Below are 21,849 nucleotides of genomic sequence, written 5' to 3' on the forward strand. Positions count from 1 at the left end.
AACCACCACGTCCCGCGCTGGAGGGGAAACCACCGCGACCCTTGCCGGAGGAAAAGCCATTGCGACCGCAACCGCGACCTTGTGAGGGGTGCCGCGAATCGATGGCGACAGTGATGGAACGTGGATCGTCTAGAATACCAGTGGTGACTTGTAGCTGTCGTTCATGTTGGATGACCAATGCAAAAACTCTGGTTGCTGGAGGTAATTGGTCTAGGAGAAGTATTTGAGATCGCACCACCGAAAACCGTTCATCCAATCCCTTAAGAAAGCGAATTATGAAATCTTGTGATCTATGAGATGTTGCTGGACATGAACAGACTGGGAGAGGGCGAGAACTGTCGAGTTCCTCCCAAAGAGACTTTAGTGATGTGTAGAACTCGGTGACCGACAGAGTGCCCTGCTTAAGTGCATAGATTTCTTCTTGCAACTCAGCAATTCGGAGAAGATCGCTCTGAGCAAATCGTTCTTTCAAATCGGTCCAGACAGAGGAGGCAGTGTCAAAATAGAGGACACTTTGAGTTATAGAAGGGGACAAAGAATGGAATAACCAAGATAAGACCAAGTTGTTGCAACGTTCCCAAGCCGAGAAAAGGGGATCCCCGGGTAGAGGAAAGGAGATAGAACCGGTAAGAAATCCATATTTATTTTTGGAAATAATAGCCATAGTGAATGATCTTTTCCATGAATGGTAATTGTTTCCTGTGAGAACAGGGGTAACCAAAACTGAGGTAGGATTTTCGCTTGGATGAATATAATAGGGATTGGTTGTATCTTGAGTTAAATTGGAAGGCTGATTATCAATGGTAGGCGGGGGAGTTGAAGGAGTTTTAGGATCTGAGTTGGATGGTTTATCCATGTTATCCATGGATGTCAGCAGAGCTCAAGAGGAGCTCTGATACCATAACAAAATTATGAAGGAATAGAAAAGGCAAAGAAAAGAATTTTTATTGATTGTTGACTGATTGAATTGAAAATTATGAAGGTAAAACTAAATATATATAGTGCATTGCCTATGAAAGTAAAAGTAAAGATAAGATAAAAAAATAACATAAAGATAAGATAAGATAAGATAATAATGACTAAAATTAGAACTAAATTTATGTATCCTATTGGGCTGAATTTGTGGGACACGAGACTTCTTTATTGTTGTCATGGGCTAAGGTAGAAGAGTAGTTTAATACTAAGAAATAAAAAAAATTAAATATATTTAAATATATCTAAATATTATTATGTATCAGTGTATTCAATCTTATTGTTAATTTATATTCTTAAAATAAATTTATAAATAGTATATATTATTATTTATTAAAATAAATATATTTTAAATACTTTATATAATTAAAAGAAGATATTAAAATAATAAAAATAAATATATATTTTGATATTACTAAATTATCAAAATATTATTTACGAGTTATTTAAAAAGTACTTTATATTTTATATATGTGTGTGTTCACATATCTTTATAAAGTTTGTGTGTCGACATATTTCATGTCATGACATTTTTACATCTGTATCTGTATCAGTATCCGTATATCATAAAAAAAACTCATTAAATTAATTATTTATATATAAATATAAAATGTCAAAAATTAAATACCTTAAATTTACACTTTATTTTTATATTATTAATATTAAATTTTAAAATTTAGTTTTTAATATTAGAATTAACCATTAAATTAAAAATAATAAATTTTATTAATTATATAACATTATTCTTAAAAAATAATAACCTCATGTGAATGCATTTTTTTAAAAAATAATTATAATTTTATTTTTCATCAAAATAAAAATTTTCTTATATATATTTTATAAGACTATACATGGGTGGCTAAAAGAGCTCTCCCCAACTAAAAGAAATTTACCACAATATCAATCGTCAAAGCCTCTCTCCATGGGGAATACTATAGTGCTTTTGGTATTGTACCTATTTTACTAAAAATAAATAGATAATATTTAATAAATTTTAAATATTTTATTTTTTATTTTTAAAAGTTAAGTATTATAATAAAAAATACTATGAAATTTATTTATACATATATAAATAAAGAAAAAAACATTTATCACAAAATAAAATTTTAAATAAAATTAATTTCACATAAAATTAATAATTAAAAATTATTAAATAAAAATTTAATTAAATTAATTAACTCATTTAACTGCTTTCAACTATAAAAAATTAATTGTATTTGAATCTTTACCTCACCACAGTATCATTATACTTTTAGACTTGAGATTTGGGGATAAAAAAGACATTAGATGTCTTGATCTTAAAGCATTTCCTCAGCAAAATGTGACTTGAAAGACACACAAAACCTAACACAGATAGATGTAAACATTAATTTCTAGTTGAGTAAATCGCTTCTTCTTCGAAGAATCTGGACACCCAAGTAATCAACTGGACCCCGAACCGCAACTTGAGGCTTTCCAACATTCACGCGGATGGCAGAAATATGTGGGAATTGTGTCAGAGTAGTTATTGCAATCTTTTGGGCCACTGACTCCAGAAGAATGTGAGCCTTCCCTTCAATAATTTCCTTAGCAATACTGGTTCATCAATATTCATTTATATATTGATTACATAGATTAAAGTTGATAAGAATGAAGAAGGTTGAATTCATTGGCAAGTGACAAATAGGTAATAACTGATCCATAGATTTCGGCGTAACTAACTGTATCTGACAAGTGATCAGATATGCCTGATGCTCTAACATCCATCCAAGCATCTATGTTTACCAAGAATTTCTGACCCAGCACCCTTTCTTCGGCTATTGCGCCGTGAAAACCATAAAATGTGCATCCCCTCGGTATGAGTTTGTCTCCGGTTATCAACGCATCGGCATCCATCTTTGCTGAAAACAATGGGCTTCTTTTGAACAAGTATGCAGTACCTTCTTTCAGTCAGATTGGAGGAAAAAAAAGTAGGGCTAGGACTCTGATTGTATCAAAGACCTACGCCTAAGCCCATCCAAGTTGAAGCGCTCACGAAAATAAAATGACATTAACTAAGTTAGACTCATTCCCACAAACAAGTGTTAGATATTCAAATCTCATCTGGCCCATGCAACAATTCATTAGTCAATGGATTTAGGTAACCTAATGATTATATCTCTAATATTTTTTAATTTTTTTTTATACACATTATACAAATATTTCATTAACTCTCTATACTTTCTCATTTTTAAATAAAACTTAGATTTGTAACGGATTAATTTTTAAAAAAACACTATAGGCAACTAAAAGAAATAGAATGACACGAGTCAGCCTAATGATACCATCCCTGAGCTTTACCCTTTGTCCATTAGGCCCATTTGAAAAGTTTCAAAAAATATATTTTTTTAAATTTTTAACTTATAAAAAATAGTAGTATTAATATTCGATACAATTTTTAAAATTAAATTACAACTTTCTAAGAAGCTATTTAGAAGCTTTTAAAAAAATTTAAAAAAAATAACTTCTCTCATAATAAAAAACTTTTTATTACATTTCTTTTAAAATAAACACTTTTAGAACTAAAAACACAAATACAAAATAACTTATTTATAAACTATTCTTAATATAGTTATTTATTGTTTAAACTATTTTTTCAAAAAAAGCTTAATTAAACTATTTACCGAAACGGGATCTATAATGGTGATTATCTTTTATTGCTTATAACAAAAAAGTATTAGAAGTAGAAATTTATTCAACGAGAAGTGATAAATTTGCTTCTCCCCTCAAATGACCAAAATTTCACTGTGTAAACTATTTCTATTTATTTGTTTATTTGATCAAAGATTATACATTATTCTCCTACAGTTCTACATAATTAGAGATATTCGGTAAACAAACTCTTGGAGACCAACATGCGCCGAGTTCAGAAATTCTCCTTCATGTCTTTAGAACCAACACAAAGAGCATGCCGTTCGGCCTTCCTAACAACCTTATTATGAATAATTCTGAAACAAAAATAATCCTAGAAAAAAGAAATTAACGGACATATTCAACGAGTCAGAAGTACAACTTTTTTTGTGAATAATTAGTTCAAGTTCAAATCATAAAACATTAAAGAATGAGGTTTTGAACCCAAAAAAAAAAAAAAAAATACAACTGAGGCGAATCAAGGGAAAAGAAATGTGCAGTTATCAAACTATAATCACGACTAGAATATAATTTAAATCAGCTAAAAGAATTGGTTAATATTTTGAAGATGCATATATACATGTAGCAGAAGAACAGGTGTAATAATCTATCCTCTGGGTTACTACCCTCTTTTCCCATGGCTTCAAAAAGCTGTACAACTACAACATAATTCTATCTTGTGCTTTTTGTTCACTCAACTAGTCTTTGGTAAAGCGCAAGGGTTACCGCTTAAGATGGCTGCAAATCTCAACAAGTCAGACAACTGTTCCGGCAACTGTCCAAAATGCCTCAAGCTTTCCTCATTCGCTGTTGCTCTGACTAATTACACAATCAATTGCATCTAAAGTATTCATCTAAATTTTTCTGTAGAAAAGCAGATAAGCAGCAGAAGTCTTTATCATGTCTTCACTGGCAGGGGCAACCCTGCTATCATCAAACTCGTACCATTTATCATGGCTATACTGCAACGGAATAACCACATATGTAGCATGTAAGTAGTTAAAAGGGATATATACAAATGACAAAATAGTTTCTTCAATGTGCGCTTTTTTGAAAAGGAATAATTTATATAAAAAGCCAAACTGAAAGCAAAGAGCATTGTCAAAATATCACAACAATCAAGATAAAGTAGTGGGTGATAATAATAAATTATGGGGGCAATAGTCAAGTGTCTTCACATCCCACATTGTTTGCTACTCTGCCATAGCAATTAATATTCTTAATAATATGTCAATGAAATATTTCCTTAAACAAAGGAATTAAAAAGCCAATGAAAAATACAAAATCAGGGAAAAATAATTAATTCTAATGTTATAATGGATTAAGAGTAATCTACAGATGAGTGGTACTTACACGGACAAATGCTGTATAGTGACCTCCTCCTAATCCTCCATAGTGACAACTAATTGCATACAACATATAGTGGTTCGAAGCCTGACTATTTCGGTGGGCAACATATGTTGAGACATCCAGATCATTAATTGGAAAGTCCACAAATGTTTCCAGCTTGTTCTTGGAGTATCTGCTGTATGAGAACCTCTTCAAATGAATAACGAGGATTTCAGGCAATCTCCAAAGATCTAGTTTTTTACTTGCTTGTTGAGGCTTTTTGCAGGTGGGGCAGTACCTGTAAGTACAACAAATAGAATATCAAACATCAAACAATATCAATAGGAATGGGAATACTAATTTGGTTTACATATAAAATATGATGATAACTTGGATTAAGGATATTAATGTTTCATGAAGATTGAAGTTGCAGAATACAGATTGAATTCTATATATCTACTAAGTACTAACCACATGTCCTCTGGTCCTAAAGGTTCCTCTTTCAAAAATGCTTCAAGGCACTTGTATATAGAAATCGATTCTTGTGTTCTCTTGGTGAACAACTGGGGCTTGAAAACCTCAGGCAATGTTTGGCTCATGTAGGGAACATAATTTTTAAGCATCCTATCTGACCATAAAACAACCACCTGCAGCTTCATGGATAACGTTGTAATTGGTAATGGTTCGTTCAATTTTGTCCTTAAATTCTCTACTCCTAGGCCACCAGGTAAGCAGAATTCAAAGTCATCCCACAACTGGGTGTTGCCCTCTGCTCCACTGGTGGAGTCTGCATCACTTCCTATTGCTGGGGAGCTAGTAGTGTCGCCCAATTCATCATCTTCACCAAGTTTTTTATTGACATCTTCAGCAGTATCAAACTCATCTAATCCATCTTCAGAGAACTTAAGAAAAGGATTGATTAACTTCAGAAACTCCCTACGAACATCATTTCCACAAGAAATACTGGACAACCTTGTAACAAGTGGAATACCAAACAGCTGATTTTCAAACGTGTCCTTCCCAGAACTGCAGTACCCAATACAATAAAATTAATATATATAGTAAATAATTATTACAAAGATCATCTAGTAAAGTAATAAACAACAAGAATATTTCAGGAAAATGACTAACATATTGCACACACCTGAAGTTTAACACCAAAATTTGCTTACAAATGAAGTTTAGAAATGACAACAGAAAGCTCAAGCATTCATCTGTGCCTATTTATACAGGGCATATACACTCAACTGGTATTGAACACAAAGGTCGACAATCTGACAACGACCACATGTTAACTTGTAAAATTATGACATCCCAAGCGAATAGTAAACTAAAGTTCTTTTCAGAAATAAATCTTGAGATGGGACCAAATGGAAAATTCTTAGATTCTCTTCCAATATGGCAATATGTGCTCCCAACAGTGAGGTCACACCATCTACCAAAATAATTCTATTAAAGCAATATCTCCAATTTAGGAGTACAGCTCCTCAATCAGAGATACACATATTTGTGAACAACGCACAAAGAAGCATGTTGTAGGAACAAAAAAGAAATTAATCCAGTTTGAAAAAGGAAAGGAATTAAAGAAAAAGAAAGGCTTACTTTTCCAGCAAACGCTCATGTGAGAAAACAACCAAGGGAGCATCTTCTTCATATTTTTGTAATCGATAAGCCACAAGTTTGTCTTGATCTCTAATTTCAGATAACGAATCAGACAGATCCTCAAATAAACGAAAAATTCGATTCTTGTAGATCTGTATTACTCCCAAAAAAAAAGGAGGGGATCTTGAATGAGATTATTGACATGTAAAATTCTGTATTAGGATAATAAGTCAATGCTAAAACATCCAACATAATTGCATTTACTTAAGCATCTCATGCAACAAATTCTCCTAAGTGCAAAACTTTAGCATGATACCTCAGCCACTAAGAGGGTTTCATCATCTCTTAGAGAACAAGAAGCACTCAAAGCTCCAATAAGATTCTTGATTGTTCCACTTTCTGGCAGTGTTACTGTTAATGTAGAAGGCAGTGTTATCCCATCAGTGCTTATCACAGTCAGAGTCATAGTCCGTGTTGTTGTAGAAGGTAATGGAAGAGATAAATACATAAATGGGTCAAATGTGATAGAGACCTTCTTGCAAACAGGGCATACCAATGTCGATCGAAACTGACCCTAAGATCAAGGAACAATAAAATTCAATTTATGCGGACATTGTTTAGTCAGAGAAATATGGAGAACACTTTGCGAAGAGGTTGTCAGTGTCACCAACTAGTCAACAAAATGTGAGCCCTAATTGCAATAACCAGTCCAAAATAACTATAATAACACCTAATACGCTTTTGTTCTCTAATAGAAATAGTAATCAGACATACAACTTAAAACCTCTGCTTAGGGTAAATAATGGAAGGCATTTGATTATTTCCCTCAATACTTGTAAATATTTCATACAAAAGGAATTTATAAGACTTACTTGGCATAAATCAACAACAATGGAATCGTTGCGAGCAAGGTGATTTCGCCAGTACTCTTCAGCCACTTCTTCATCTGGACGGCCATCTGCATCCTTGACTTCATGATATGGCTTGCGTTTTACACGATTAAGGTCTTCATGTAGTCCATCCAACAAAAAAGCAAGAAGTTCCTGCATATGAAAAGCTTATCTAAGCCATGAAATAATTTCAATCCACGTCACTACTACAAATCGTCAGTGGTCAGATGCCAAGGCCGTAGGGAAACTACAACTGTTTAATTTGTATTTACGTTTAAATTAAAAAACTACAAAAGAAAAAGAAAACGAAAACAACAATAACACTAACTTGAGAATCGTGCTGGCTATAACCACTAAACTGAGGGGCAAAATTAGCCAGTTTTGTCTTGAACATTTCTGGTACCACAGGCCTTGCTCCGGGAACCCATAGCATTCTAAGTAAATCTCCAAAAGCTAAAGCAAGTTCTCCCTAAAACAACCTCAAAGTAAAAGGAAAAAACATTAGTAATGCAACAAAATAACATGACTAGAAATCACGAAGTAACATAAAATAGGAAAAAATAGCATACATTCATTCCCAGGGGATTTTCATAATTGATCTCTTTACGATAATCTCCAAGAAAAAAATCAACAAGCTTTGGCGTATGAGCCAAGCACTGAATAGCACTATTCATAAAACAAGTATTCCCAAGATTCTGCAATCCTGTCAAACCCAAAGTTTGAACTGCTTGATAGCTACTGCTTTGTATAGAGTTCGTTGATATTACATTGGGGATCACACAATCAGTGCTTCCATTCATAATAACACAGCCACTGTGGGAAGAACATTCCATATCAGACCTATCCACAATCATATCATTACTTCCATTACCATGCATTAACTCTGGAAGCCCGTGAACGTGCAACTCCAATAGAACCTGCATAAACATGGACAAACAATAGCACTATAAGCAGACCGAATAATTGCATTTGTATTTCAAACATAAAAACTATGAATAGATCTTGAACCATATGTATAATATTCAGAACAATCAGGAACACACATTCACTTGAATATCTAACTATCTACTAACAACAGGTTTCTTACCAGCTTCTTGGACCACCAACTTAAAATTTCATCAACAACAAAACTGCATAAAAGGAACATAAAAAGGATAAAGACAAATCAACATCTACCTCCTTTCCAAGTTGAGAAAGAGAATCATTTGTCACTTTGTCATTGATGAATAACTGGGTTGTTTGCCCTGAAAAGTCCCAAATATGCATCTGCACAATCAACACCAGCAAATTATACATAACCAAAGTAACATTGAAGCCCAAGCACAAAATCAATTAATAGTTAGATAACTCACTGGACTATGCTCAGAGTCGAATATGTCACAGGCTTTCTTGTAGAATTTGGCCACATTTTCCTGAAATCATGTCAATATATTATCACTCACAGATTATGCAAAACGCCACTTTGAGATTAAGGGGAAAAAAGCACAAGGCAAACTTATTCCAAGCAACACTCTTTAAGTCTTAACATTGGCCAAATAACATTCAGAAAAGAAAACAAGCAAATCATTAATAGCACCTTTTGGCATATCTTTGCTACCAGTGAATTTGTTTCCCATGAAACATATATTCTAATTTGCAAGGGGAATAAGTCATGCAAACAGTCCTCCGCAAAGAAGAGGCTCCCAAAATCTTTCATAGCGTTATTAAAATCATTATACCTACAAGAAGAGTAAAATGAATCAATTTCAACCTCTGTCTGCAGAAGCTTTAACCGTAAATGGAAACAAATCCAGCACACAACCTTCTACCCAGTAATAGTGATGACAGGTTTAGTAATAACAAGTTACTAGTAGCGAGAGAGCACAACAAGTGGAAAACAACCTGTGCAGCTTAGGTCAAGGATTAAATTTACAAGTTAGCTCTTCATTGGATTGTGCATTGAACCAAATGGCATTAAAGAAGGGCACGCACAACAAATGGGCTTAGCTACTCCATTAACTCTCATGCACTACCTCAACTTCTTGCCAAAACAGCGAATAACAGTTGAAAGGCATGAGGAGGACAACCACTCTAATTCAACACAACTTTAACCCCTAAACTATAGCCAAAACCGCCCTGAAAGGGGAAAGAGAAATAAAACAAAGTGCAAACCACCACTCACCGTTTGAGAGCACGCAACCAAATTCCTTCAGGAACCAACGCATACTGACGACCTGAAAACCCTACGTCCAAACTGCTAATCTTCTCAGGGTCCTCTTCCTTCCTCAAATGGAGCAAAATCTCAGAGTCGGAGTCAGAATTCGACGTCACTGTGTACAGAACACCCTCCACATGATCTCCGTCACCTTCCGCCTCAATCCACCACCTTCACGCAGCACAAAAAATCAAACTCCATGAAAATGCAAGCAGTCCTAGATTCCAATCGCTTAGAGAAACAGGAAAAAAAAACGAAGTAGAAGATGGAAAAAAGTGAGACCTGTAGGGGAGCAAGTAAACCCTCTCGTCGGGGAAATCGCGGGTGTCGTGAGGGTGGAGGTAGCGGCGGTTGGGGCGGGAGCGGTAGGAGTTGGAATCGAAGTCATCGGAGAAGTAGTCGGAGTGGTCGGCGAAGAGGTTGTCCATGGAGAGATGGGGTAGGGTTTGGGAGAGGAGATAGCGTGCGATGGACTTGCAGAGTCTGAAGGTGGAGAGAGAAAGTAGAGCGAGAAAGCGGGTCGGTTTCTGGAGCAGCCAACTCAAACGGAGCTTCTCGGAGAAACGGGTCATATCACAGAGTAACTCCTTCCCTCATCAGTCAAACTCATCACGTTTTTGAAACACACACCGCTGACTACTCCGCTAAATTCCAATTTGATTTTTATTTATAACCCCGATAGATAAAGGGGTTGTTTGATTGAATTTTTTTTTTTAAAAAAAAATTTTGAATTATTTTTTTTAAAAAATTTTATAAAAGAGTAAAAGTAATTTATGTTTGGATACTTCTTTTTATATAAAAAAACTTTTTATTTATAAAAAATAATATAAAAATTTTTTTTGTTTATTTATTATATAAAAATTTTTTTAAAAAAATTTTAAAATATGTAAATTACAGCTTTTTAAAAAAAATGTTTTTTTTTAGTGTTTTTATTTTTATTAGTAAAAATTTGCTAAATATGCTAAAAATTAAAAAAGTTTTTTTATTGAAAAATATTTTTTTTATTAAAATAATGGCGTCCAAACAAATACAAAGAATGAGAAATAGCCACGACATGAACAACAGACTATATTTTAGGTTTATTAGTCATTCAAATTAAAAATTATATCTAATTAATTTTAAATTTAATTTTTAATATTTAAATTAATTTTTTTAATTTATTGTTTAAGTTGTTTAAAAAAAACGTTATTTCCCATTATGATTATTATATTTTCGTGTAAAAATAACAACGGTTGATACTTGATACATTCCAACATGATTTAATTAAATATATTAGTTTATTTAATAATTTTTAACTTTTATATAAAAATATCTTCATCGTCTAAGTAACAATCATCTCTCTTTATGTATGTATTACTATTATTTCTTTTAGAGTAAATTAAAAAATATAGAAATTAATTATTTTGTATTTTTGTTTTTGTTGCATTGTTATGTGAAGTGAAAAAAACTGAAAGGTGTGACTATGGGGAGTTGTGGTAAAGTGGGAGCGCGTGCGCATAGTACTGTGTACTGGTGAATCTGGATGGTTCCAGGTGCCACTGGGAAAGTGGCAAAGTCAGATCAAGGGATTCTTTTTCTTCACTGCTGGACTGGTATGGACCACTATTTTGGATTCACACCTTTCTCTTCTCTATTTTTTTTTTCTGCTAATTTAAATTTTTTTTTTTTATTGGTGAACATCTTATTAGTTATTACTTATTACTTTATTAGTGATTGGTGAACATTCTCAATGCTGGTTTCGGCTTTTGATCATTGGTGAATGGTGACTGACCACCGAATCCCACGTATGATTAATTTATACGTATTTAGAAGGATTTTTTAGTTTATATATAATTTGTTTTGTTGTTAAAATTTATTAAAAAATTTAATTTAGTTCTGATTTATTAGTAGTATTTTTAAAAATTTAGATGAAATTTAATTTAAATTACATTATCTTTATAAATTTAAAATCAAATTAAATATCTAAAAAGATTTGATTTATTTTTAAATTGATCTATTAGAAACCTATTTAAAAAATTTTTATTATTCTTTTTGAATTAATTTTTTATGAATGAATTTTCTTTTTAAATTTTTTAAAAACTTAAATGTATACAGAATAGAAGAGAGAATAATTGTCTTAACTATTGTATTAAAAAATTAAATTAAAATAAAAAAGCTCCTTTTTTTAATTTTTATCCTATTCTAAATTTCGTTCGATATATATATATATATATATATATATATATATATATATATATATATATATATATATGTATATGTATATGTATATGTATATGTATATGTGTGTGTATTTTTTTGGAATTTTGTATCTACGTATAATTCTATTCAGAAAACAAAGTTTGCACTTATATGTTAAGAAAAAGGGAAAAATTTACAAGCATATTCAATATTGTTGTTTTGTACAAATTTTCGTAACGCTAATATTTTTTATATTTATTTTTTATTTGAATTAATACTAAGTTACTAACCAATTTATTTTTTTATTAAAATATTAGTATTAGCAGTAGAAAATAAATTAAAAATATTATTATCTGAATTAAGAAAAAAAAAGCTTAATATGTTTTTGGACGGTAAACACTTGACAGATTTTTTTTTTTGGTTGTACATCGGGACCTAAGCCCAAAAAAAAAGAAAAACTAGTGGCTACTATTCACATGGGATCTATCCATTCCCTTAGTCTCATCACTCAAGATGGCCTTTAGTTCTTCTGGTGGTACGTCGATGAATTGAAATCTTCTTTTTTATTCATTCCAAATTTTGCTAATCAGTCTACCGCCTGATTTGCTTCTCTGCATATGTACTTTAATTAAATCTCCTAAGGTCTTTTCTTCCATTCTTTGATTTCTTTCAGCAACGGATTAAGACATTGGTTTTTGTCGTTGTCCATGTTTATAGAATCGACACCATCTTTAAAATCTAGCTCAATTACCATTCTTCTCATGCCTAATTCCCAAGCGACGCTCAGCCCATGTATGACTCTCCAGAGTTCTGCTTGCACCGAACTGCATTTTCCCAGGTTGGCGGTGTATCCACTTATCCATTCTCCATTGTGAGTCCGAATAAGTCCACCACACGCCGCTCTTCTCGCCCCAACTGACACTGCACCATCTGTGTTAAGTTTAACCCATCCTTTGTCTGGGGATTTTCAATTGGTATTTGTTTTGGTACTAGATGGGTTGTGTGTTCCCTCCTCCTCTTTATCAAAGGCTTTCCTATAATTAGCAGCAGCTCGGTAAATTATCTCAACTGCATTATTGGGGATCTGAAAAGGAGGAGAATGAATCTCCTGATTCTTCTATTTCTATAATTTCCAACATGTTATAAGAAAAATATCAATCCATTGTTGTGAATTTTTGACCCCTAATTCATTCTCCAGATTACTTTGAATGGTAGATTAAAGAAAATGGGGGTTGCAATTGAGGACAGGACTTGGATCTAAATTCTAGCTACTTTTGGACAGTCTCTGAACATGTGAATCATTGTTTTCATCTTGTCTGAGCATGAGTGGCAGGCTGAATTAAGCCCGAACACTTTAGCTTTTCTTTCTAGAGTGAGTATGCGCTCATGTGCAACTAACCAGGCTGAATTAACCCTAAACGCTTGACAGATTTAACAATGAAATAGTCCAATAAACGACTTATATGAGTGAGGGTCGCAGCCCAAAACTACTCTAGGGTCATATAGAAACTTGTATACATCCCAACCTGTTCTTAGTTCCTACCCAAAAAAAGTGGGGCATAGAGATGCCCACAAAACCTAAACCCAAAAAAAAAAGTTATGAGCCCAAAGCTGAAATAAACAAATAAATAAATAATACCCTAAATTATTTTTCTAAAAAACTTCTACTAGTTGGATACTATAGTCTTTAAATAAATTTAATAATCAAAATAATTTCAATCTTTTATCCTATTAGATGAGTTAGTTCTCATATATCTGCGATAAAATATATATGACACACACACAAATATATATATAATAATTTTTCTATTCGAGTTCGTGGTTAATATCATGAACTACTACTTTAATTTGATAGTAGAAAATTAGGTAAAGATAGACAAGGTTTTGGCAGGATATCTTAACTTGCTTTTTTTTTTCCTTCAAAACCTTGTCCCTTTCTTTGCTTCTCGGTTGTTTCACTTTTAATTTGCCTCTTTGTTACTTCATACATATGTTTGTTTCGATGTTTTCCCACCACATTCAAATTTACTTCAGTCTAACGTCTCCTCCTGTTCCCAATCTTAATATAGGACATCTTGTTTTTTATCTGTGACACCATGCATTTGATTTTGAAGCTCTTTCTCATAGTAGTTATAAGTCATGCTATATTATTTATTTTTCTCGTTGATTAAAAACTCCTACGACAAGCCAATTATATGCTAAGATTATTTGTATAAAAGTTTTAATTTTTTTTTCATTTTAAATTAATACATAATAAATATATGAAAAATTTAAATTTTGTATATATTTTTATAAAAAAAATTGATCATCTTAACATGTGTCATTAATATCCATCCAATAAACAAAAATAATATTTGTATATTAAAATCAACTACTAAAATCAGCTGTCATATATTTATGTATAAATACATGTATAGCTTAATTTATTTTTAGTATATATTTTATATTTTAATATATTCTATATCGATAACTATTTTGATGATTAATTGACGCGGGAACAAGTAAAGTTAATTAGTAGGTTAATTATATTAGTTAATTGTAATAAATGAATACAAGTCTCATATTATTTAGGATAGTAAACTTTGTATTATGTATTAGCCTCACATCGTCTAAGTTATGAAAGTTTTTTTTCTCCCACTAGTATAAACAATTCATGTACTTTTTATTTATGAAATAAAGTTGAAGTTGATTTGAATATGAAATAAGGTGTGTGCTTATTTTCTTCTAAACTTTTTAAGAGTAAGAAGTGCATCATTGGCTTAGCCAACCAAAAAAGGTTTATGGCTATTTTCACCATAGTAGAGTTGTTAACCTTACCAAAATTGGTGACCTAAGCTGGGATCGGATGAGGACACATGAAAGTCTAAAAACTTTTAATTAACTTTAATTTAAAAAAACAAAAGAAGTGAATAAAAAGTTTAGCATAATTTTGCCCTCTTTGTTCATTTTCCACTGTATATACATGAAGCAATATGCAATAGATGCTGGTTTGTAACTTGTACGTAGGTTCACTTGTAGAGGAATAAATTGTATATATACATAGAAGAGGTAACAAGTAATTGCAGCACATGCAATGTGTTGGTTTCTTGCGAGCAAAGAATATGTTCCTGTCGGCATGCATTTGAATGATTCGAATATCTATCACTCATTATATTCCATTTGCACCTTCACCCTTGTCTTACACTATTTAATTTAATTTCTGGCGTATTCATATTCATGCCTTATGGAAACTTCTACTGATATAAACCTACATACATCAATATGCATGCCACTGAATCTGATATCTACTTTTACTACTACTATAATATAAAAATCGAAAACATATTTAAATAAATATCTCATATATAGTTAAAGTAAACGAGCCGTCGTAGGAGGTGGAGGGGGTGTGGCGGCAAGGGATCGGATAACAAAATCTTTGGTTCCTTAGGTGGCAGAAACGTATTGGGGAAAATGACATATAAAAATGACTTCGGAATGTGGTCATATTAAAAAAATAATAAAATGTAATACATACTTTTTGTTTTAAGAAATATTGTTGATTGGTTCGGTCATGTGTTATTGATATAGCTAGGTTTATGATGTGTGTATACTCTGTTGACTCAGATTATCTTAATATTCTTCTGTGTGAACAATTTAGAGGGAAAAATCCATGGGTTTTGTTAATTATTTGGGTGTTGGAAATGGGAGGTAGTATTGGTTGTTAAGCAATTGCGAGATGGTGAAATATTTGTCATTTGTGGATATCATTATCATTTATCAATTGGTGTTGCTTTCTTTGGGTCCATTTCTCTCCCTTTTTCTAGTTTTACCTTTCATTTTACACTTTTTATATTTTAAATGGAGTAAAAATAAAGTGAAATTTTGTTAGAAGAAAAAAAAATTACTGAAAACAAAAAATTATTAATTATATTACTATTGAATTGTATTTTTTATACTACCAGAAAAAAATTTCAACTGAAAAAAAGCCTTTTATGACAAATAAGGTTAGAGGTGAGCTAAGCTGAGTCAAAGTCATGCCAAATTCAAATCAACTCACAAAAATTGAACTCGGTTCATAACTCAGCTTATTATTTACAATCAAATCTATTTATACAGCTCAAACTCAAATTCAATTTACTAAAAATTTATAAATTAACTCAATTTATAAAAATATAATTTATAATTTTATATAAATAAAATCTTATATCTTTATCAATTATAATTTATGTTCTCTATTATAATTATATATGCCTATAAAATTATATACGTATATAAAATCTTATGTTTTCATAATTATAATTTATGTTTATGATTTATTGATTTATGTTCTCTATACATAATTATATTTATGGTCTCTCTCTCTCATTTCTAACTCTACTTACAAATTGCATATTTTCATTTATGTATTAATCACCCTATGAAGATATTTTTTAGCATATACAACGTTAAAATTTTTCAGCCTTTATTCTATATGTTCTGCCGCATTTTAATATCATATTTCTGGAAGAAATTTTTCTTCATGTAGCTACGTTCTCAGCCATTAAACTGCGCTCTGAGAATATTTTGCAATTTTTTTGCAATGTTATTGTCAATTACATTAAATTTCATTTTTCTAATTTATATTATGGGTGAGACAGTTAATTGAAAGTTTTAAAATATCTTTTTAACACTTGATAACTGGTTAAAGAAGATCAAATATTTGCTATAATTAAGATTGGAAGTTAGTCGAGTTAGACTAAACTCAAGTTTGGCTCACGAAAATTGAATTTGACTCACGCCTCAATTTATTAACAATCAAGACTATTTCTTAAGCTCAAGTTTGTCTCACTGAAAGTTCATAAGCCGACTCGAGCTCACGTGCTGACTTAAATAACAGAAACATAACCTATAATTCTATATCAATAAATTATAATTTATATGTATTGAAAAATATTAGTTTATATATTGTGTTTCTATTAATTATGAATTTTTTATTTCTGTCCTACATTAAGATCATATAAAAAATAATTATAAAATTTTAAATAAAAATATTAATATATAAAAAATTATATTTTATTATTATATATGTATATATATAACTAAGTGTATATAGGATATGTGTATTAATAATTTAATATATATATATATATATATATATATATATATATATATATATATATATAATCGAACCAACTCACGAGTTAATTAATTAAGTTTATCCAAATTTAAGATTGACCCATTTAATTTATGAGCTCAATTCATGAATTCAGTTTATTGAGCTATTAACGAATTGAGTTCCAATTGACTCATGAGTTGGTTTGATTCACTTCCAGTTCTAACTACAATGAAAACAAATGATCAGATAACAAAAAATGTTTTAAAATTAATGGTTTTTAAAAAATTTAATTTCAGTAAAACAGAACTTTCACCAAGAGAAAAATACAACTGGTATTACGCACGACTATTGGTGAATGTGTTAGGCACAAAATATTATTAATTAAATAAAAAAAGGGTTATTGAACAAATAATTATAGGATAATGTTATTGTATATTTATGTTATGTTATTTATTTTAATTAAAGGTAGTTTAAATTATTTGACAGTCCAATTGTTTTTTAAATTTCCGATTGACAATAAAAAATGAGGAACAATTGTAAATACAATTTGAATTTACTAAAAGTAGCGTATCAAGAAATAATTGTCAATTGACATAGGATAATGTATAATAAAAAGGTATTTGTATATTCAGATTAGCCACTAAAATTAGCCACCAATATATTTGTGTCTAAATATATGTGTAATTTAATTTATTTTTAATATTTATTTGTATTTTAATATGTATTTTATAGTAATAACTGACTTTAGTGGCTGATTTTAGTGTACATATAGTATAATCAAATCTATAAATAAGATTCTAAACAAACATTATAGGAAATTCAGTTGTTTTAAAAACACTTAAAAATCTAAAACACTCTCGACCCCTTTAGTACCACATAGTAGAAATTAATAATCTTAAATAATTTTTCCGAAGTCAAACACTTGTAATTTACTTTTTTCAGTTTCAATTCTGCTAGTTATACAATAGAAATTGTGAACAACGTGAATAGTAAACTACATCCCAAGATCACTAAACATAAAAATAACATCTAATGTAATTACCCACCGCATTTTCAATTTCACTTTCCCATTTTACCTTCTTTCATAACTTAGACCCTCTTTTTACCTACCCCTAACGTCAACCTTTTTCGCCGGAAACGAAGCTTTCCAGTGCCGCCCTCTCTCGCGGTCGCTAACCCGCCGAGGAGAATTGTAGTTCTCCCGTTTCTCGGATGCTGCAACTCTACCGCTGTGTCATCACTGCGCAGTCACGTCTTTTCCCCATACTTCGCGCACTACTGCTCTACCCATTTTGAAGCCCACAAAGTGACGTCGCACCATCATTGAGCTAAAGGCCTTGTTCTGTCGCTGCTTCAACGTTGCACCTCTGTCCTTGTTCCGGATACACCACTTTGATAATGAGAATGTTATATTCTCTAAGGATTTCAGGTAAAGGCTCCTACTTATTATAGTTATATATGGATATGTCACGGTAATATTTTCGTTATCAGAGTGGCGTAACTGGAACCATAACATTCTAGTGATGAGGGTGTTACACACATCTTAGTGAAAAGAACCATCCACATACATAATAAAATGAACATCCGCCATATTTGATAAGAAACAATTAACAAGTTGACCAAAATATCACACGTACACCATGTTTAAATGGCATAACTCAAACCTAACTTAAATTCAAGAAAAATTAAATTAAATCTAATCCAAACCATATAACAAAAGAAACATGCGGAACATGTGTATGCATAATCAAGCAAATCAAGTAAAATACCAATGGTATACCCAAATAAACATCCACTTTAGAAAGAAAAGAACCATCTACATATACAGTAAAATAAACATCCGACTTAGTTGATATGAAAAAAAATAAGACAGCAGTTGCAGGGGGCACCAGGGTCCCAATACAGCAGTGGCGGCGGTAGCACAGGATTGTGAGAGAATGGTTGCAGCGGATACACGTTTAACGCGATACAACGACACTCGGGGCCGGGCGCACACCTCACGGACGGACGGACACCTCGCAACGACTCTCCTTTCGGCGATAGCGGAGGGATCAGCGGCGCACTGTGAATGCCTAGCGGCGGAGGTTTGAACGCCTGGTGGTTAGAAAAAACGGGAGGGCAGTGCGAAGAGACGGAAGGTGACGTCGTTTAAAAAAATGATTCAAAATTATGATTAAAACTAATTAATTCAAAATTTGATTTTTTAAATTAAAGTTAATTTTTCTTTTTTAACCTATTGTTTAGGTTGTTCAGAAAAAACGTTATTTCCCTATACTTTTTCTTTTAGTTTTTCTTAATATTTTTTTTTCTTTTATAAATTCTTTTTCTTTACGCTTATATTTCCTTCTTCATCCTTTCTTATTTTTTTTTTAAATTTATGTAATTTAATTTTGTCTTTAGTATCTTGTATTTTTTTATCTTTTAATTTTGTTTTTTTTATGTTGATACTACATTTGAGACATTGAGATATCCACACTTTCTGTTAAAAATAAAACAAAAAATTGGATAAAACAAAATGTATAAAATAATGTGACGAATTTTAAATTGACAAGAGTATATTGAGACTTATTAGTACCTACTTATTTAAATATCAGTCCTGCTATACATTTAAGTCTTTTTGCAATCAAATCCAATCAAATTGGCCCAAACTCAATAAAAATTATTTTCATTACATGCATAGTGGTACATACACGCACTTCAATAATGCAAACGAAATGTCTGCTTTATAGACGTTTTGTGTGCCGCGCTCAAAGAATCATGAAAAACGGTTCCTATCTTCGTGCATCTCCTCCTCTTTCTTCTATTGATGTTGCTATTATGTTGCTGCCTTTTATTTTTGTTTCTTCTTCTCGTCTTCTTTTCCATGTTATTGCAATCACTTATTCTTTTTTTTTGATTTTTTTCTTCTCTTTTTTTGGTTTTATTTCTCTTAAAAGAGTAAATAAGAAGAATTATGAAAAAATAAAATAAAAAAGAGAACATGTAGAAAAAAAAGATGAAAAAAAAAGAAGAAAACGAAGCAGAAGATGAGAATGAGAAGGAAGAAGAGTTTTGAATTGTGTAAAATTTATTAGAAAAATAACACCGAAATTTTCTAACAATAACACATAAATGTCTTAGTTTTTGCACCAAAATTTTACTACAAAAGGACTAATATCTTCTTTAATATTGCATTTTTTTTCTTCTTTCTATTCTTCTTTCTTTCTCTCTTTCTTTTTTCTGTTGCTCTTACTTCTTCTTTTAGTAACCAAACTGCCATCTCATCTTGCATCCGAAAGAAGTGACATCCTACCTGAGATGCCATGTTGCAGAGCCACTTGACCAGAGAGATAGATTAAACTTAAATGAATATGTTTATACTGTATTACAATTTTGTTTAATTGACTAAATATAGGTTTACACTTATTCGATTGAATTCTTAGCAGAAATAGACCAAAATTTATTATTTTTCTTTTCTTTTTTTTGGTTTTATTCTTCTGGAGAAAGTAAAATAAAATAATTACGAGAAGATGAAGAAAAAAAAAGATGAAAAAGAAGAAGAAGACGAAGCAGAAGATGAGAAGGAGGAGGAAGAAGAGTTTTGAATTATGTGTACCTTATTTAAATCTAGAATGCACCAAAATTTTTTAATGATGACGACACACAAACAAACTCGGTTTAAAACAAGCTCAGACTAGAATTCATCGAAATTAAACTCATAAAGCAGTGAAATTAAATCCAGATACACAAACAAATTCAGTTTAAAACAAGTACAGACCAAGTGTACCTTATTTAAATTCAAAATGCACCAAAATTACTTAATGATAACGACACACAAACAAACTCAATTCAAAACAAGCACAAACCAAGTCCACCTTATTTAAATCCAAAATGAATCAAAATTACTTAATAATGATGACGCACAAGCAAATTCCTCTTCCTTTTTCTTTTTCTTTTTGTTCTTCTTCTCTTTCTTATTTTATCTTCTCATGATTCTTTTTAACAAGAATAAAAGCAAGAAAAAAATCAAATAAAGAAGAAGAAGAAACATATAATGCTGCAAAATTACTAGGAAGAGGAAGAGGAGGAAAAAAGTGTAGCAATAAAAGAACGACGATGAGGAGAAAATACGCGATAACGATAATAACGACGACGACGATGATGATGAAAAAGAAGGAGGAAGAGAAGGATGAGGAGGTGGTGGCCGGTGGTGGTGACGATGATAATAAAAGAGAAAGATGACGAAGAAGGAGGAGGAAGAGAATGTGCGCGATAGGGGTGAAGAAGAAGAAAAAGAACGCAGAGAAAAAAGAGAATGCAGAAAACGCAAAAATCACCGAATTTTTTTTTAAAAAGAAACGAAATCTGCATAGAAACTGCAGTTATACATAATCGCGCGTTAAGGCAAAAGATTGTTAGAAATAGTGACGCGTAGAACTCAATTAGATTATAACAACTTAATTGGACTTAGACTTAGTTGGTTAAAAGATTTAAATATAAAATTTTATTGTTTAAATATATTAGATAAAGTAAGATTAGATATTACCATTTAATTTATTTTTGTATGTAATTACATACGTGGGCAAAATGACCTTATCGATATTTTTATTATATTTTTATTTTATAAGAGTAGTTTACTAATTTACTTGATTTTTAATTTTTGGCGCGTTGATATAAAAAAAATCAGCTTTTCATAGGTTTTTATTAGGAGTCACTTAATGAAAAAAAGATAAAAAAGATTGACTAAAATTAATTTAAATATGAATAAAAAGTGTTATCACTTAAACTTTTTTTTTCACCAACTTGTCTCTCATTGACTAGTATTGGTATGTGATTTTCTGCTGCGTGTACGTATTTATTATCATTATTGCAAATTAAAAGCTTATTAATTGGGTTTTGAATTTTGACCTTCCATAAACATGCTTATTTAAAATATATATTATTAATCATGTTTGTATTTTTTGATTGAAGATAATTCATGA

The 21,849-nt window shown here is 31.2% G+C and overlaps 2 protein-coding genes and 1 long non-coding RNA gene across 3 annotated transcripts; 1 reads left to right on the forward strand and 2 right to left on the reverse strand.

Moving 5' to 3' along the window:
• Window positions 1–2,264: 2,264 nt before the first annotated feature.
• Window positions 2,265–3,027, reverse strand: LOC112718364 (dihydroneopterin aldolase 2-like). Its single transcript, XM_072204035.1, has 2 exons — window positions 2,633–3,027; window positions 2,265–2,547 (listed from the first exon to the last, which is right to left on the reverse strand). The coding sequence occupies exons 1-2, from the start codon at window positions 2,845–2,847 to the stop codon at window positions 2,346–2,348; spliced, it is 417 nt and encodes a 138-aa protein (XP_072060136.1). The 5' UTR covers window positions 2,848–3,027; the 3' UTR covers window positions 2,265–2,345.
• Window positions 3,028–3,988: 961 nt separating this feature from the next.
• Window positions 3,989–10,290, reverse strand: LOC112716574 (ubiquitin carboxyl-terminal hydrolase 8). The gene is made up of 13 exons (XM_025768507.3): window positions 9,919–10,290; window positions 9,604–9,807; window positions 9,019–9,160; window positions 8,795–8,854; window positions 8,619–8,708; window positions 8,012–8,359; window positions 7,771–7,911; window positions 7,425–7,595; window positions 6,869–7,126; window positions 6,553–6,704; window positions 5,422–5,976; window positions 4,975–5,248; window positions 3,989–4,583 (listed from the first exon to the last, which is right to left on the reverse strand). Exons 1-13 carry the CDS (start codon window positions 10,206–10,208, stop codon window positions 4,476–4,478), a joined length of 2,793 nt encoding a protein of 930 aa, XP_025624292.1. The 5' UTR covers window positions 10,209–10,290; the 3' UTR covers window positions 3,989–4,475.
• Window positions 9,742–11,450, forward strand: LOC140175904 (uncharacterized). The gene is made up of 2 exons (XR_011866929.1): window positions 9,742–10,216; window positions 11,075–11,450. It is a non-coding gene; the product is annotated as an uncharacterized lncRNA (long non-coding RNA).
• Window positions 11,451–21,849: the final 10,399 nt, after the last annotated feature.

Source organism: Arachis hypogaea, chromosome 10 (assembly GCF_003086295.3).
Source record: "Arachis hypogaea cultivar Tifrunner chromosome 10, arahy.Tifrunner.gnm2.J5K5, whole genome shotgun sequence".
Classification (NCBI taxonomy): domain Eukaryota; kingdom Viridiplantae; phylum Streptophyta; class Magnoliopsida; order Fabales; family Fabaceae; genus Arachis; species Arachis hypogaea.

What these genes read in the sequence shown, in the direction of transcription:
- LOC112718364 (XM_072204035.1), bottom strand. Translation starts at nt 2,847, where the DNA reads ATGGATGCCGATGCGTTGATAACCGGAGACAAACTCATACCGAGGGGA. An exon ending in GGATCAGTTATTACCTATTT is followed by an intron (nt 2,548 to 2,632) that starts GTCACTTGCCAA and finishes TTGATGAACCAG; the next exon opens with TATTGCTAAGGAAATTATTG.
- LOC112716574 (XM_025768507.3), bottom strand. Translation starts at nt 10,208, where the DNA reads ATGACCCGTTTCTCCGAGAAGCTCCGTTTGAGTTGGCTGCTCCAGAAA. An exon ending in CATGAGCGTTTGCTGGAAAA is followed by an intron (nt 5,977 to 6,552) that starts GTAAGCCTTTCT and finishes TGGGTACTGCAG; the next exon opens with TTCTGGGAAGGACACGTTTG. An exon ending in TTAGGACCAGAGGACATGTG is followed by an intron (nt 5,249 to 5,421) that starts GTTAGTACTTAG and finishes TTGTACTTACAG; the next exon opens with GTACTGCCCCACCTGCAAAA.